Source organism: Coptis chinensis, chromosome 2, assembly GCF_015680905.1.
Source record: "Coptis chinensis isolate HL-2020 chromosome 2, ASM1568090v1, whole genome shotgun sequence".
In the NCBI taxonomy this organism is placed as follows: Eukaryota; Viridiplantae; Streptophyta; class Magnoliopsida; order Ranunculales; family Ranunculaceae; genus Coptis; species Coptis chinensis.
In genome coordinates this window covers 22728493-22746703 of record NC_141457.1, presented here as the reverse complement: position 1 = coordinate 22746703, position 18211 = coordinate 22728493, and the positions used below count along the sequence as shown (strand labels likewise).

Here is an 18211-nt window from a genome sequence, read left to right as displayed (position 1 = left end):
AGACAACCTCGACAACATTTTTTCTAACACCGGCCTAGATATTTTCGCCCCCACACCTCCTTCCTTTTCTATAAAATCACTCTTCACTCTCTTCTCATTTTCCTCATCCTCAAAACCCTGAAAAATCTCTCTCCTCTGTTAAATAACCATGGCCACCATGACAACTGCTTTCACTTCTCACATCTCTACACAACCAAAAATATCTTTCTTAGACTCTCAATCTTCCTTCCATGGAATCCCATTTACTCAAACTTGCCTTCAAGTCCAACCACTACGTTCTACATCTCAAAACAACTCCATCTCCATGTCTTCCACATCATCCTATGATCTCAACTCATTTACGTTCGAACCAATCAAGGAATCCATTGTTTCACGAGAAATGACTCGTCGTTATATGATGGACATGATAACTTATGCTGATACTGATGTTGTCGTTGTTGGTGCTGGATCTGCTGGTCTCACTGCTGCATATGAAATCAGCAAGAATCCAAATGTGAACGTTGCTCTTATAGAACAATCTGTCAGTCCAGGTGGAGGAGCTTGGCTTGGGGGACAGCTATTTTCAGCTATGGTGGTTCGCAAACCCGCACATAGGTTTTTGGACGAACTCGAAATCGAGTACGATGAACAGGACACATATGTTGTGATCAAGCATGCTGCCTTGTTCACTTCTACCATTATGAGCAAGCTTCTTGCTAGACCAAATGTGAAGCTGTTCAACGCTGTTGCAGCTGAAGACTTGATTGTGAAAGGTAACAAAGTTGCTGGTGTTGTGACGAACTGGGCTTTGGTTTCTATGAACCATGATACGCAGTCATGCATGGATCCCAATGTTATGGAAGCAAAAATTGTAGTTAGTTCTTGTGGACATGATGGGCCTTTTGGAGCAACTGGTGTCAAAAGGCTTAAGAGTATTGGGCTAATTGATTCAGTTCCTGGTATGAAAGCCCTTGACATGAATACTGCTGAAGATGCTATTGTTAGGCTTACTAGGGAAATTGTCCCTGGCATGATTGTTACTGGAATGGAAGTTGCTGAAATTGATGGTTCTCCAAGAATGGTGAGTTTTTTTTTCTTGATTATAAGCTTGATCCATGATTTTGTTGTACAACTTTAATTTGATGCTGATTTTGGTTTTGATTTTTATTACAGGGACCTACATTTGGGGCAATGATGATATCTGGGCAGAAAGCCGCACATCTGGCTTTGAAAGCACTGGGTCAGCCTAATGTCATTGACGGGACCTACAAAGACGGAAGTATTCACCCTGAGCTGATTCTGGCCGCTGCAGAGACTGCTGAGACTGCTGAGGCATAATCTCTTGGAAGGAACAGTAAGGACCAGTTCTAGGGAGGGGTGGTTGTAGAGGAGGGTGATGTTCATGTGGTGTGGATGTAGTGGTCCATCTTCTTGTTTTCTTTTGGAAGCTGCAGGTAGACGTTGGTGCCTTGGTGGTAGGGCTGCTTGGTGTCCTTTCGTTATATCTACAACTAAATAAAATGTGAATTATGCTGAACTTTCTAATTTACTTTTACTGGGAAACTATTCTAGTTTTCTGTTCTTACTCCATAGAACCACAGGTACTAATTAAATATTGGACGTTACACAAAGGGGAAGGCTCAACTCCGATCCTGAAACACAATTACACATCTTTGATTAACGCTCGGTTTCAATGGACAATAGTAGATATCTTATGATCCATAAGAGCTCTCTTAGATAATTGATTTGAATGTTTGCCTCTATATAAGACTATAACAGAGTTTCATATACTGACATTAGTATTTCACACTTTTCACAGTCAGAATTCATATATAAGCCAACGTCTGTTCCAGTATTTTGACATTGTTCTAGCCGTTTGGGTCTATAATAACTTAGACACCCCAGATTCCCAGGTATGTAAGATTGTGGGACTGGGCTCATCATTTTTCAACCACCATACAGGCCTGTAAAATACAAGAGCAAGGGAGAGCCTCACTATAAACATTAACACAGGGAGCCCAACCAGTCGATACAGGACTATTTTTTTTGCACGCAAGTAGTCGATATAGAACTATAGATATTAGATAACCCATAGACTACAAACTGCTCCCATGCCCAAACTTGCCCAGGAGAAAAGTTGTAGTTCCACGTACATCAGAAACAAGGGGTGTTGCTATGCTCTAAACATATGCTCTGATGTCAGATGTCAATGTTCAAAGTTTGGAACCAATAGCTCTTCTAATCCAAATAACGTACTGAAACAATATATCAAAACAATTCTACCGAATCTTGGCTGAAAATGTTCCAACCTGTTCCCGTCATTCCTAAAACACCATATGACTATATGATCCATAATGCCACATATTGTTCTATGAGTTGCAAATAGAAGGTTGTGACAAGTAATGTTTATATAGCACAAAATGGTTTCTATAATTCTATATAGCAACCAAATTTGTTTATTGCATTCTCAAATGGTAAAAATAGTGTTCAATACATCAGTTCAACGGTCTCCTTAACATAACTGCCTACCTGCCAATTCCACTGAAGCACCAAAGGGCTATGAGCATAAGAAAGCACCAGCGGTCTAGCCCTTTAGACCACATCCAAGATTGTGCTGCCTCAGCACGCCTTAAATCAATTTTATGGCCACATTAAAGGGTCAGGTTTGACAGGCAACTATTTGCTGTCCACAAGATCTCAAGTGCTGATAGGTGGAGAGGCTGCTCGGAAAAACTATTTACCTGCCCGAAAAAACTGTGTAGCTGCCCACAAATTGTTTGGACCAATCAAGAGTTACTGTTTGTGGACAAACCTGTCAAGATTCAAGGTGCTAAAATGTGAAGTCATTTAGGAAAAGTATTGGAATTTGTAGTATACAATTCATTTGCCTCTAGTTTATTTTTGCATCAGAACTGGCATTTTTTTTCGCTAAATGAGGTCAAACATTTTCATTAATTCTTAGACAAACTTCCAAGTCAATTACATAACACTAGTAAAATGCACGTGCTCTACACGTAGATGACAAATAAATGTTTTAAAAAAAGTACGCAAACATACTTTTGTGTTCCAAGTTTTTTTTTCTAAATTCCTTTATAAAATTATGTTACAGTTGTCAATTACTCGATTATAAATAAATTTTGTTGAAGACCCTAGCTTACCTGGCAAACATAGGAAGTGAAGAATAACTGTTTTGTCAAAATGTTAATAAGAAAAATACAATAATTACTCCCTCGGTAGAGATGTGGAAATGAAAAGAGAAAGCAAAATACAAACTCGCTTCTATGAAATAAGCAAATCCCTTAAGAGTAACACTTGAGACCCTTGACTGAAATGCATTACTTTTAAGGCTCTGCAAAACATATAAAAGTTGGTTTAGAAACCATGTTATTGAAATTGAAAGCTCATCAAAGTCTCATAATTGCCGATGCACTGGAACAGACAGAGTTTGTCAAAAACCAAGATTGTACTGAAACTTTTGCACAAACCTTACATTGGACAAACAACCAAAGTTTTATATAACATCCACTGCAGGCTGGGATAGCATAGTCATCACATTCAAATTTGTATGTACTTTAAGTTTCTCCAAAGTTGCACATCATAATCAAAAGAAACATTTTCCTGGAAATCTTGCAATGTATCAAATTCAAATTGCTATTTCATTGTTTAAACAGGGACAATGTTGGAATGAGAATTTGTGCTCCCAACTTTTTCCTAAAGTGAAAAGGCAATAAGCCAATAACAACGTACTTGTGGAAGTATTCAAAAGGGAAAAAAACCAAGTAAGATGGTTCTCCTGTCCTCTATTGAAACACATCATGATAATATTACCAATATGCAGTGAAGTAATTTGAGGTACATTCATCACTAAACCAATATCATATCATAGTTACAGAACAGATTAACCAAATGAAATAAAAGTAAAAAAATAATTGGGGGAAAAAGTATAGCAGATTTAAACATGGGTTCTTAAATATCAATAGCCATTATCTTTCTAGTAGAGCAGATATTAATGCCATAACACATCTAAATAATCAAACAAAACAACTAAATATTCATTACCAGTACACAAAAGTGTAAGTTCATTAATATGTCAAGATTCTTGAAAAATAATTCCCAATTAGACTAACTATCAAACACTTTTAACCATATTTAACTACTACTAAATTCCCCAACCCCTAAAACAGAAGACACCCTAACCAACTACTCCTACCCAACCCCAAATTCTCATATGTAAAGCCCTGTCACCACAGATTCTCCAAGCCAACTAAATATCTTGGGCATAATAATAACCCTCTTAGCATAATATACTACGCTACCTATTCATATACATAAGTCAATGCAAAGTGCTAACTGGTACCACAATGAAGCATTTATTGATCTTAAATTCATTAGGAGTAAGACTTAGGTAGTGTAATACTTGAACATTTTGCATGCCATTAGGGAGTGGTTTGGTTGCTGCTGCTACCATAAAATGCATAATCGTGACCTTTGGCTGGAGAATTTAACGTTTACCGATCTTAAATTCATTAGGAGTAAGACCTAGGTAGTGTAATACTTGAACGTTTTGCATGCCATTAGTGAGTGGTTTGGTTGTTGCCGCTGCCATAAAATGTATAATCGTTACCTTCGGCTAGAGAATTTTCAGCGAGCCAACATAAATTATACTCTCTTTGAGATTTGAGATAGGCGTATATTTGATAAACTACATCTCCATAACTTATTATAAATTTCAAGACTTACCTACCTTTAAAAAAAATCATTCTAAAAAGAAAGCATTGAATTTTAGATTAGATAGTCCTAAGGAAACAATAAGTTCAAATCGACAAATCTAGGAACAATATACTTGTTCTCTCCAACCTATTGTGATAATGTATCCCTTAAAAAATGCCATGTTAAATGGTGTGACATCGCATCACATGGGTATCGAAGACAACTTGGACAATCTTAGCTTGAACTATATATAATAGAAAATCAACACGTGTTTTCTACTTATAATGAATATAATACTTATAAGGGCATCTCTAATAGGGGTGTAAACTGTATAGAGTATAAGGTTTACACTCCAAGTGTCAAAAAACTCTTTCCAATGGGGGTGGTATACCGTAGGTAATAGACTATTAGTTGATAGAGGAGGGGGGAATTCCCCATCTTGCTATCAGTTGATAAATAGCTCGGTCGACACTTTAACCAACGTCCGAACAAAAAATTTCGGACGTCACTTTAAGTCACGTCCCTTTCTAGTTCTAAAGTCATAATTTGCAATTTTTTTAACTCAGACGTCCCAGTTTAAATTAAAAAGAGACGTCACTTTAAGTGACGTCTGAGTTTAAAATCCAAATTTTTTTACACTTTTCTATTAGGGACTATAAAGTGTGGATATTTATATGTTATACAATAGTATGCAATTAGAGTTGTAAAATCCTAATAACACCTATGTGGAGCCTGCGTGGAGGTATAATTTTACACCCCCCATTGGAGATGCCCTAATAGTTAGACTTATACTTATAAGACAATCACAGCATATAACACTTCAAATATACAAAGCTATGGTAATAATGTGTCTACTGGATCAATATTAGAAAGCAGATTGATCAAAATAGACCAATGTGAATAACGAAAATAGTAGCAAAATGAAAATTACTCACACTACTTACTTAACCAAGACAATGCTAACAAATAACAATACTACTCGTGATTTAAAAAAAAACACCTGAAAAAGTAAAAAAATGACTCCTCAAATACTCTCATTACTCCAGATGAAGCAAACAACAATCCTTCCACATATTGATAAAAGAAACATTTCAAAAATGTTTTTAATTTGGTGATATGCAAACTACAGCAGAGCACCAAATTATTCTTGTTTCCTTCAAACCAAATGGTAGATACTATTTCTTGGGATTGATAAATTGATATGGAAGCCCCTCCATCTAGATGGCATAATTAAGGCATTTTGAAATAAGACCTACTAAGGGTGTGACAATACCGCATACGACACACCACACAAAAAATCAACTATGGAAAGATGCGACTTGTGGGTAGATCAAAGGAAGATAAAGTAACCTGATAAATAGGTTGCATTTTCTTATCCAAAATCTTCATTATTGCACTGGTGCAAGAGAGGTAAAGGTAAGGACTGTTACCATGCTAACAAAAGAAAAAGTTAACATAAATTGGACTCTCCATTCCTACCAATAGCAGGCGCCCTCTTAAACTTACATCCCACCCCCATCAGCCCATGTAGGTGCTCTTAGCAACAGGCTTTGACTTTTTGTCCATTGTTAAGGAGTCAGGACTTTTTGTTCATTTCATGGACAACTCTCAAGGATGGGAAGATCTACTAAGGTTCTCCAGCAGACTCTTTTTTATAGATAAATCCAGATTATATTGAAAGAAAAAATTCATGATAATAGTACAGTACCCAATTAAAATCCTAGAAATGATTTAAAATCCCAACTGACGCATTATGCTGCCAACATAGAAAAAGTTATAAAACATTAGAAAACCAAACATCAATATCTGATCATCCTTCCGCTCGTACTTCCTTTAACTGGCACCATAGTTTGATTGCAGTTTTACCTGTACCAAGAGGAGAATAGTAGTAATCAATCACCACCAGCCTTCTGATAAACATAAGTCAAACCACACTTGCCGCAGTAATGCCTGTCAAAATGATTGGCCATAAAAGTGCCAGCACCACACTCCTGATTAGGACATTCTTTCCTCAGCTTCTGCACTTTACCAGAGTCATCCACTTTGTAAAACTGCAAAACAGCAAGCTTAACCTTCTTATGTTTATGCTTAATCATCTTGGGCATTGGTGTAAGTCTTCTTCTTCCTCTTCTTTGCACCTCCACGGAGATGGAGGACCGAATGAAGCGTTGACTCTTTCTGGTGTCCGACCGTCTTCCAGCGAAGATTAAACACTGCTAGTCTGGTGGAATTCCTTCCTTGTCTTGGATCTTCGCTTTCACATTGTCGATGGTGTCACTTGACTCGACTTCTAGTTTTATTGTCTTGCCCATCAGGGTGGTCACAAAGATCTGCACCTTTTTTTTCTTTGGTTGCAGGTTCTCCAGCAGACTACCAACAACTATCTTCTCAAATATCCACTAAGGTTTAGCATTTTATTCCTGACCACTTTGAATGCCAAAATATCATTAAATCTTCCAAAAACTTGCACATACCCTGCCAAACAAAATAACTAAAATGATTACTAAGGTGCTATGTCAAAAACATACCTATATAGGCTAACCCCTAGTGCTTAGAGCTCAACTGCCTAAGGCTGCATATGCTTACCAACCGGCGGCAGTGCCTGTAACAGTTATGCAAAAGACTTCAAGTACGATAAATATTTTTAAGCTCAATTAAGTTGTAACTCACATTGGCAAGCTTCTACATAATTAAACTAATTTCATAAACGCCATAGCATGCCCACGTAATTGATCGGCCTATTTAAGCCATAACTGGAGTCCCAGCCCTTATGGTAGATTGGTCTAGATGCCCTGACCTAATAGGCTTAAGTTTTTGATCACTTAGTGCAAAAAGAAATACAATAGCCTTGCTATCATAACACACATTAGCAGCACTTTATTACCATGCGAACTACTTTAACAATATAGGATTGATAACCTAAAACTCCACTATTTCGGATAGTATTTATGGTTCTACCTTTTCCTTTGTAACTGGCTTTCATGTGATTATAGGTACTCTTTTTATCGTCATGTTGAGCTAGAACTGCCCCTAGCGCTGTTTCAGTGATAGAAACATAAAGGAGCAGAGGCCTTCCTACACAGGTGTTGATAAGACAGGTACGTTCATGAGGTACAACTTCAGTTTCCTTCAGTCCTCTTGACAACATACACTTTAATAGCAGCATGGAAGTGAGCTAATTCAAACATACAAATTGATAGACAACTCTCTATGATGGATGTTCATAGAGTTATAGTACCAATAATCTATGAATCACCTAGACCTTAAACATGCTTGATATCTAGACATGCCCACTTTGAATGATGGAACACAGTTGCATACATAATAGTTCATTCATAGACTAAATGCTATTACCATATTCTCTTTTGGATAACTAAGATACGCAAATAACTTTATAACATATGAAAGTAATGCAATAGTATGTGTATATGACTCTAATGGTTATGAAAGTGTCTAATAAATAATAATAACCTGACAAAGGGGCATCAATTAAAAAGAAAAAAACACGATATAGGATTAGTACTAACCCTAAGGACATCAAATTAAATTGATGATGTTGAAATCAGACATTGTATGCAATTTCAGTTTCAAACTTCAAAAAATCATACTAAGATGCAAAACAAATCAATAAGGTTACAAGTGATAGTTTGATGGAAATTGGTAGTCTAAAACTAACCTTCTTCCTTCTTTTTATTAGAGGTTGCTAGTAATGATTCTTCTACTTATGTGTAACTTCCATCATCTTCAACCTAATATTTTGAATACCAAATAACAAAAAAGTCCTCGATTAAAATACCAAATTAAAGTCCCAACTCCTTGTAGAAAAAAAACCAACCATGATCAAGTAGATTTTTTTTTTGTAAACACTCAAATCCAATTTTTGTGAAGATTCTGAAATTGGCACCTCATTTTTATTAAAGTATGAGTGGAAAATCAAGGAACGGGACACACTTCCTAGCATCTTGAAAAGCCCATGCAATCATTCCAGTGTCCAATACTCCGAAAAAGAAAATATGTATTGACTAATCTAGGTGAAGAAGTATCAAGAGGTGCTCAAGGATTATGTAATACCTCCAAATACATAGAATATATAGTCTATATTCGCATTTTTCTTCAATCAGTAATACATTCAATTACGCCCACCGTCACAGATGCTATCGAACCCCAATAACTACTTAAACTAAATCTTGGGACTAATCGAAGCCATGATATGGTAAACATCAAAATTCTGTTATTATGCGTATCTACGCCCCACGTATAGAGTAGGAAATTGACCAACATTGCTATATTTCACATAATATGTAAATGCTAAAGAGTATATATGGCATGTGGATAGCAACCAACTTGTAAACCATGTCGTCCAACATGGTACTTGTTATCACCTTCAAGATTTTCAACTCCAACATACTTGTCAAGAGAAGCATAAACATCCAGACCACTGCACCTTTAACATCCAGCTGAAGGTCTGCCACACACATTTTTTCATATTTATGTAAGAACAAAAACCTTATTTTCTAAACGTATAAAGTTTTGACTTTAGCGTAGAAAGAATACCATAAATGACTCCTTCGACATAGAACTGTGATCCACGTTCATGAATTGAATAAAACTTATGAGATCCCCTTCAAATAACCGTTATATGGTAGGTACCCTATGCAATAGTTCCCTGCATTAATAAACACATATCTCATACTACCTCACAAAACCCAAGGCCACAATACAATAACACCTCAAAGCAACTTAGACCATCTCAAACATGCCCTCAGCATAAAACCACAACATAATACCTTCATTTTGTATTCAAGCTTTTCGCAAAGAACCCTATTGAGTTCTTGCACGTCATGCTGCATGGAAGAATCATCTGTATCCCATCCAAAATATTTGGTCAGCTCTTCTGTCGCAACACTATTCTCGGCTTCTCGTTATATTGGAACTCATAGAACAAACTCTACAAAGCTAGAATGAGGCTTCTTGATTGCATATCACTAACTGTTAACTGTTGTTGGCATGTGGTAAACAACCTGTAGTCCAATAAAAGTACAACTTAAAACACAATCTTCTTTTAAAAAAACAGTTAGAGAGATATATAGAGAGAGACATTAGAGAAAAAAAGAAAGTGTTCTAGATACCAACCTTCCTTAAGTGAGGAGTGTGATGAGTCTGAAGTAGAGATAGATACCCAGAACTTCTTTTTCATCTCCAGAACTTGACCAGGTATTATGTGTTGTTAATGCCCATTCTCAATATTCAAGTATAACTAAAAGATAGAAACCTCACTTATTTCATTTTCACTGAAGAGTTCACTGTGCACAACGTTGTTAGCAAAACAATGTGATTCCAAAACAAAATTCGATTGTATATCGAAACAAAGTGCTTTCGAGTCAGATATGACCATCTACCATTTAGTGTTAACTGATTCCACAACAAAAATAATTGTTGACAACAAAAAGAACACAAAAAACAATGAAAAATCATAACTAAAAAAATCCATCAATCTTCAAATGAACACTGCATAAATCCCCATTGGTCATGGAGTCATGCAGCTAGCACTTAGATAAAATACAATTTCTTTGGAAATAATAGTGAATTCTTTGAAACTAATAGTGTAAAGTAGAAGTAAGGGTAAAGTATGTGCACTTACTCTTGGATGGAAAGAAATGTTGATTATGGGATAAAGAAATAACAATGTCAAGGTGATCAAGGTATTGTTCAGTAAACAAAAACTCTGTATGATTTTACAAGCATTCAATTTCCTGGGTATACTACCCTATACATGAAACAATCCTTACAAAGACTTACCTTGAGAGAAAGTTTGAAAGCCCCCATATAATAGAATGGACGTGCTTTGAGAAACCAAACCTCATATAAGCCTCCAACTTCGCATCCCATACTTTTTAACATTTTCTTCCAGCATTATTTTCTTAATTTCTTCACATTATTAAAGCCAAGAAAGATTCATAAAAATGAGTTTAAAAAATACCTGTGAGAAATCATTTAAATACGCATGCACTGTGTTCTTTTAAAATTTAACAACCCCCATATAATGAGTGGGTTAGTATCAAACCTGAATAGAAAAAAGAAAAAGATAATCGAATTAGTATAGTCGAAACTGATTGAGGAATCTGAAGTTGTTATTGTTGGTGTTGTTGTAGTTGGATTTGTGTGTGTTAGAGAAACTAATTGAGGAATCTGAAGTTGAGATTTTTTTTGTTATTCAGAGATGTAGGGGTGTTGACGATGATTTGTTGAAGGTGCGAAGATGGGCCCATAAAACCCCAGCGAGAATTTGAAGAGCAATGAGAGAGAGAAGGGAGATAGAGAGAAGCACAATTTGAAATGGAGAAGATTGAGAAGAAACGATGCAACACTGGAAGAGGAAGGGATTTCCTAATGGCTAATTAAAGTTGGTATTAATGGCTAATTAAAGTTGGTATTTATGGTGGCATACAATTCAAATGATGCGTGGATTTTGTATTTTTATTCACCAACACATGAAATGACCAATTACTCCCCTTAAAGTGCCCTAATCAATACTTTAATTTAAGGACACAACACCGGTAGGTGTAAATCTTTGGATCAATTCCTTTTATGTCATCAAGAGACCAACTAATGGCAGAACGATGTTCTTGAATCACTCTAATCAAGCACTCTTCTTCCTCTTTTGACAACTGGGATGAAATGATGATGGCATGTGTACCATCTATATCAAGATAGATATATTTTAGGCCAGGAGGGAGATGCTTAAGAGTAGGAGTAGGTGTTGTGGGTAACAATGTCTCTACAGAATTCTGTTCTTCCACTGAAAACACCTGTGCTGGTGATATCTCTTTATGTTCAAGTAACTCATCATCTGAAGTGCATAAGGGAACTGATTCCAAAGTTTTCGAGGTATCTTCTTTATATTGATCCATATCGAACTCTGAATCTCTGAAGGATAAGAACTTATGCACCTCATTTTCTGGGAAAGTCCGGTTATAATAATACTCTTGCACTACACTGTCTATCATACTAACTTCGTCATCCAACTCTTTTTCCATCTGCTATTGCATCATCTTGAAAACATTGACTTCTACTGAGAGGTTCCCGAAAGACATGGTTATAGATCCATTATGGCAATTTATGAGGGCGTTGGTACTTGCCAAGAATGGGTGCCCTAGAATGATGGGTATGGAATCATGAGCAATTTCGGTGTCGAGGATAACGAAATCAATAAGGTAGTAAAAATTCTTAACCTTGACAAGCACATTTTCGATCACTCCTTTTGGGTATTTGATGGATCGGTCGGCTAATTGCAATGTCATGGTGGTAGGTGTAAGCTCGTTGAAACTGAGTTGTTTAAATAGGTAGTATGGAAAGAGGTTAATGCTTGCTCTAAGATCGAGCAAGGTAGTTGTAGTGTACTTGTCTCTTATAGTGCAAGGGATGGTAGGATGACCAGGATCTTTATATTTGACGATTCCGTTGGTCTCTGTGAGAGATGGAAATTGTTATATAAGAAAGGCATCTTTTGGAATGTTAGTTTTCCTTTTATTTGTGCATATATCCTTAAAAAACATGGCATGTTTGGGTAAATGTTTGATGACATTAAGAAATGGTAGGTTTATGGTTAGACTTTTGAATGTTTCTCTGATTTTATCAAAATTTTCATCCTCCTTGGGTGTCATTAGGCGAGCTGGAAAAGGTGCCTTTGGTTTATATTGTCAAACTGTGTTTGGTGGAGGAACTGTTAATTTAAGGACTGGAACATTGATAGGGATATGTGGTGGTATTATTTCTGGTTCTGGTACTGGAATGGTTACCTCTACAGGTGTAGGGTCTTCTGGTAAGACTACTTTGTTGTTAACAGTTTTGCCAGATCGCAACGTTGTGACTACCTTAATCTCTTGGGTTTTAAAGTTTTAAAGTTTTGATCTTTTTGTCTTTTATCTTGGGTTAACAAGTTAAGAGATTATTGCATAGATGCTAGGATCTGGGTTTGCTGTTGCATGACAGATATAATTATTTCGGTAGGCTTATCTGTTTGGACACTAGTTGATGGTGTAACGGGAACTAGGTCTCTTTGGTTGTTGATAGGTGGGTTTTGATAGTTCTGGTTAAACTGGGATGGAACCAATACTCTGTTTTGATTGTTATAGATATCTTGTCTTTGTCCTTGTCTGAATGTATTTGTTGGTTTGTTGAACCCTAGTGGTGTTTGGTTTTGTGGAATGTTGGTCCATGCGAAGTTTGGATGTTGTCTCTACGGCACATTTGGTACATTGGAAGCACATACTTCTTCTGGCTGAAGTGATGATAGGTTTGTGATCAAGGGACAGTTGGCATCTATATGATTTAAGCTTAGACAGAAATTGCATGGTGAGGTATTTATGTTCATGACAGGATGAGGGGTTTGGTCTTTTTGTTTGGTTGTGAGGGCATCTATCTTTCTTGTGAGGGTTTCGATTAGGGTTTTGATTTCTGGATCTGATTTTACCTAAAAAATACCACTAGCCTTAGATGTACTGGGTTGGACTATTCTGGAATTGTTTATGTCACCCCAATGGGTACTCTTTTCAGCTTGGTTTTCAATAAAGGTTAAGGCTTCAGTCGTACCTCTATCCAAAAAATTACCATTACTCATTATGTCGAGGTTTACTTTGTGTTATGGGAGAAAGCCCTTGAAGAAACATTGGACAAGAGTGGATTTTTCTAGTTTATGGTGAGGACATGAATGGAGTAGGTCAGAGAATCTATCCCATGCTTCGGACAATGTCTCACTCGGACTTTGTCTGAAGAACTGTATCTCTTATCTCTTATGTTTTCTTCGGCGGAAAGTACTTCTTCATGAAGGAGAACACAACCTTTTCCCATGAATTGAAAGAGTTGGCCTTCTATGAGAGAAGCCAAGCGTGACTCTTACCAGCTAGAGTGAAAGGAAACCCTTGTAGCTTAACCTAATCGTCGGTGACGCCCGAATGATGAAAAGTATTACATACTTCATGTATTCGGCGTAGATGCTTGTACGGTAACTCGTGTTCTAACCTGTGGAAGATGGGTAGAAGATTGAACACATTCAGTGGAATCCTAAAATCGCTCGTAAGCAGTGTGAGTCGTATACAAGATGGAGGCCCATCTTGCAACGGTGTGTAGAAGTTGAAGAGAGGCTCTTCAGCTTGCACTACTTCGTCAGCCATCTTAAGAGATGGAGGACTAGAAACAGGAGATTGTCTAGGGCGACGAGCTCTCCTACATGAGTAAGTTTTATTCTTGCTAATACTAGAAGTGCCTGAACGCAGTATCATATACTTTTAGCAAGACCCCAAAAGGTTCAATGTATGCTCAAGAATTCGAAATTCGTTTTTTTGCAAGTATTGAGTTTTGAAAACTTTGCTTTTGGTCTATATTTTACTATGCCCTGTTCAGAGGAACAATTGGGCGCGAGACTAGGATGGCTCTGCTACACGTCTCAGAAGAGTAGGTAGTCACTTTACCAAGTGGTGTGCTACCAATAATCTCACTCATGATGAATATGGGGGAGGGGAGTGAGGAAGATAGTTGGTCCACCAAAATTTGGTAACTAATTACTCTAAATCTTCGTGGGTATATTTTTTGTCCTTTTTCTGGAGGAGTGTGACTACTTTGGGCTTTAGTTGATTGATTTTAATTCATTTTTTTAGGTCTAAGGCTTTCAAGAATCAAGCAAAGTCCAATTTACCTACATTGGGTAATGACTTCCCAATGGTTGTTATGTGGCTTGGGTTTAAGGGCCCAAACTTAAAACTAAACTAATATTATACTAATCTAATTAACTAGTTTTAGATTAATAACCCAGATTAACTAGAGTCAAATGGACTTAGAGTGTTGATTACCAAGTTGATTCAAAGTGTGTGAGCTATGATCTACAACTTGCCTCACACACTTGAACTTCCCAAGGCAATTAGAACTCTAATCCCTTGGTAAGTATATAACTTAAACCAAGTTTAACTCATGTTCATCATAAGAAATCAATCAAAAACCATTTTTTTTTAATCTCTAACTATTACAAACAAGTTCCACTGACTTCTCCTACTCTATTACAAAATCTAGGCTCAAAGTATAGGTACACACTTCAAAACAACTAATACTGGAAAAAAATCAGTCTTGGTATCTTTGGCGTGGTGAGGCGGTTGCCGCCCGGCTAAAGGCCTTGATCACTCATTCGGTTCCTAATATTATTCGCCGGTTTTGTCTATGTCTTCAACTCTTTTCGAGGTTGTTGGTTCCACACCCTGATTTGCAAGAAAGTGGATTAGTACTGAAAAATAATAAAATAAAATGATGAAAAATTGAAAAAAATAGAAATGGAGAGATGAGAATGATGCTCCCTTCTTAGATTCTAAACCAATTACTCTTACTCCTTCAATCCATGATGGCGACACCATTTGAAGCTTTCAATAGTGGTAGTAACTTCAAAAGAGTTTGTTTTTAGAAGTGAGGTTTATCCTAAATTGGTTAGAGTTTGAGTGAAGGAGACGTGAAGAAGAAAGGTAGGCTCTTATATGGATTAGAATGGTTCTAAGCTAATGAAAACTTGAAAGCTTTGATTGTTTGTATTGAAATGACTTGAAAACATTGAAACGGAAGATTGATTAAAATTTGAAATAAGAACAACAAGATGAAAGGAAGATTGAAATAAGAACAAGAAAATAACAAGTTTGATTGAAATAAGAACAAGTAAATAACAAGTTGATTGAAATAAAATAAAACAACAAGAAATGTAAAAACATGAATTGAAAAACAAGACAAGAAATTAAACAAACCAAATAGTTTGGATCCTAAGACAATGGATGGTTTTTCTCTCTCTTACTTTTTGCTTATATACCCCTACTTTTGCCTTTTACAGATTTGCCTTTCTCCATTACAAACTAGATACCTCACACTTCACTTTTACTTTTGCTTTTTGGTGCCTTCTTGACCAAGATAGGGTTAGGGAGAAAGTCATCATATTTTGAGATAAGAGCCTCCATCTCTGGTCTTCTCAATTGAGGACTTTGACTTTTGACCTTGACCTTTGACTTTGACCGTTAGCTTTGACTTTTTCAGCACTTTTCCATATTAGCTTCTAGTCTTCATAATAAGTGTGATTAAGGCTCCTTTTGGTGTTAAGACACATCTTTTATGATAAGTTGTCTGAAGTACTCCTTAACTTGAAAAAGATAGTAAAAGCTATGAATTGTCTTTTCGTTAAGCGTAAGAAAAGCTGTAATGCGGCAATATACGGGTGATAAAACGCACATTTAGGAGTAGATCAGTGCTCATGCAATATCAACAATTTTTTTGTAGAAAAGAGAATCTTGACAGCTGATAAGAGCCCAAAACTGTAGTTTTAACCCTGTAACAGTCATACTATTAGACCAATTATGTGAGTAATAATTAAGAGTTAACACTGATTACGTGTTTTTATGCATTTCAGGCTTCAAAGTCCATTATGTGCAGAAATGTGCCACTTTAGCGAGATAAAGGAGCAAAGGTCGGTTACTAAGGAGTTCCGTGATTAAAGGCCAAGATTCAAGAAGATAAAGCCTTTCTAAAGCCCGGTCAAAAGCTGAAAAGTCGACGCGGGCAGAAACAATACACAAGTCAGCAGAACTTCTGAAGGCCGTATCTTTGGACTCAGACCTCGGAATGGGGCCTACCTTATGTCAAAACGACCGACTCGGAAAGAGCTTTCCAATGGTCCAAGCCTTGACCCAATTAGAGGAGCAAAAGTGGACGAAAAATCTGTTGAAGCCAACTGCAGCTGAAGAGGCCTTTTTGGACTGAAAGAATTGGGTTTTGGGCCTGATTCTCTGGCCCAAAACATGGCTCCAAGCCCATGCACGATTTTTGGATCTGAATGTATAAAAACCAAAGCTTCACTCTTTGTTAATGGTAGATAGTTAGACCTAGATTAAAGATTAGATTAGTAGCCTCCATTAATTAATTCTAGATCTAGTTTTCCTTAGATTTAATTAGTTTAATTTAATTAGTTTCATATCTTGTTTTTATTTAATTCCTTGAATGATTGTTCGCCATTTAATTAGATAAATAAAATAGTTATTATTATTCAATTTCGATTTTTGTCATTTACAATTTATTAGATCTAATTTCAATTCTTGTTATCATTCAATTCTTAGTTATTAATTAGATTTCGATTATTGTTTAGTTAAATTTCATAAAGTTAGAATCTTTCTAATATGTTGTATTCAATTTCAATGGAAAATGATGGTTTGATGAATCAAGACTAAAACCTCCATTAGAGGGGTTGATGAAGCCTTGATGAAAACTTAGTTGTATAGTATAGAAGCGTTGTAGAGTCTATTCCATTCTAGAAGGTTGTATTTCGCCATGAGAATGGGTGGACGACCTCACATGCTAGTTATAATTGGTAGAAATGCCATGTTAATTAGGGATTAGAACGAGCAATTCTTACCGTAAGAACGTAAGAATTGGATTACAACGATCTATTCTAGGTGATTAAGTTGGATTCGAGGTGGATTCAATTCCCCTAATTCTTTATCTAGATTCAAGAACATTAGTATTTCCATATATTTCGTAGTGACATTCAACATATTGCTTTTCATATTGTATCGTAGTATAATTCCCCCTCGTAAAACTCTCATTGACTTAAGACTGATTAATTATATTAGAAAACAATTCCATGCTAGAGCACTAGGAGTGGAACGAATTTGTTTACTCCACTCTATTTCGATAGACTTGAGAGTAGGAAACTTTGATAACATAGCAACATAAATAGTTTAGTTTACTTACGTTTTGATTTCATCGTTCATTTCGTAGGTAGACTAATCATTTTATCTTTTATCAAATGGCGCCGCTGCCATCTTAGTTGCACTTTAGCATTGTTTTCATAGTAGAATTAGTCATTTTTAAGTCCCATTAAACCCACCCACCCTTGTTTGATTCATACTGTGGTTATTCGTTTCAGCGTTGAAAAATTCCGGGACAGAATTACACGGAGCGCGCCTGCGCCCTATAGTCTGGACTTCGAGCGCAACCCGCCCTCATCTTGGCGAGCGACCATACCACTTATGGACTTCGAGCGACCAGCGCCACTTTATCGGACCTCGGCGACCGCCCTCATACCAAGCGCGACCCGCGCTCACTTACTGGACTAGGAGCGCGACCGTGCCCTATGCAAGCGCGACCGCGCCCTATGCAAAATTTTGCGGATTTCTGAGTTTGTTTGAACCCGATTTTTAAGTTTTTTCAGGTGTTCTAACTTGTTATTTACACCTTGAACACGTAAACAAGGCGCTATTCATAAAAGCGAAGCAAGGACGCTATCGGTATTCCTTTCTTCCATACCTCGCATCTCCAGTTAGAGGTTCATACTAATATATTAAGATTATTTGGATTGTTTTCGTGTTTAGACTTAGACTTGCATGAGATTAAGGTCTGGTCGGAGAAAAACACCGAACGTAATTAACCGTCAACAAACAAACATATCGAGTATACCAATCACTACACCTCTAACTACTATCCCACCAACCATACCTGACATAAT

General features: G+C 36.7%; 1 protein-coding gene and 1 pseudogene across 1 annotated transcript; one reads left to right on the top strand and one right to left on the bottom strand.

Moving 5' to 3' along the window:
• LOC147515396 (thiamine thiazole synthase 2, chloroplastic-like) lies at positions 1 to 1516 on the top strand. The gene is made up of 2 exons (XM_086587377.1): positions 1 to 1060; positions 1153 to 1516. The coding sequence occupies exons 1-2, from the start codon at positions 149 to 151 to the stop codon at positions 1315 to 1317; spliced, it is 1077 nt and encodes a 358-aa protein (XP_086443503.1). The 5' UTR covers positions 1 to 148; the 3' UTR covers positions 1318 to 1516.
• A 4830-nt stretch (positions 1517 to 6346) lies between these two features.
• LOC147515395 (ubiquitin-ribosomal protein eS31 fusion protein-like) lies at positions 6347 to 9167 on the bottom strand (annotated as a pseudogene).
• Positions 9168 to 18211: the final 9044 nt, after the last annotated feature.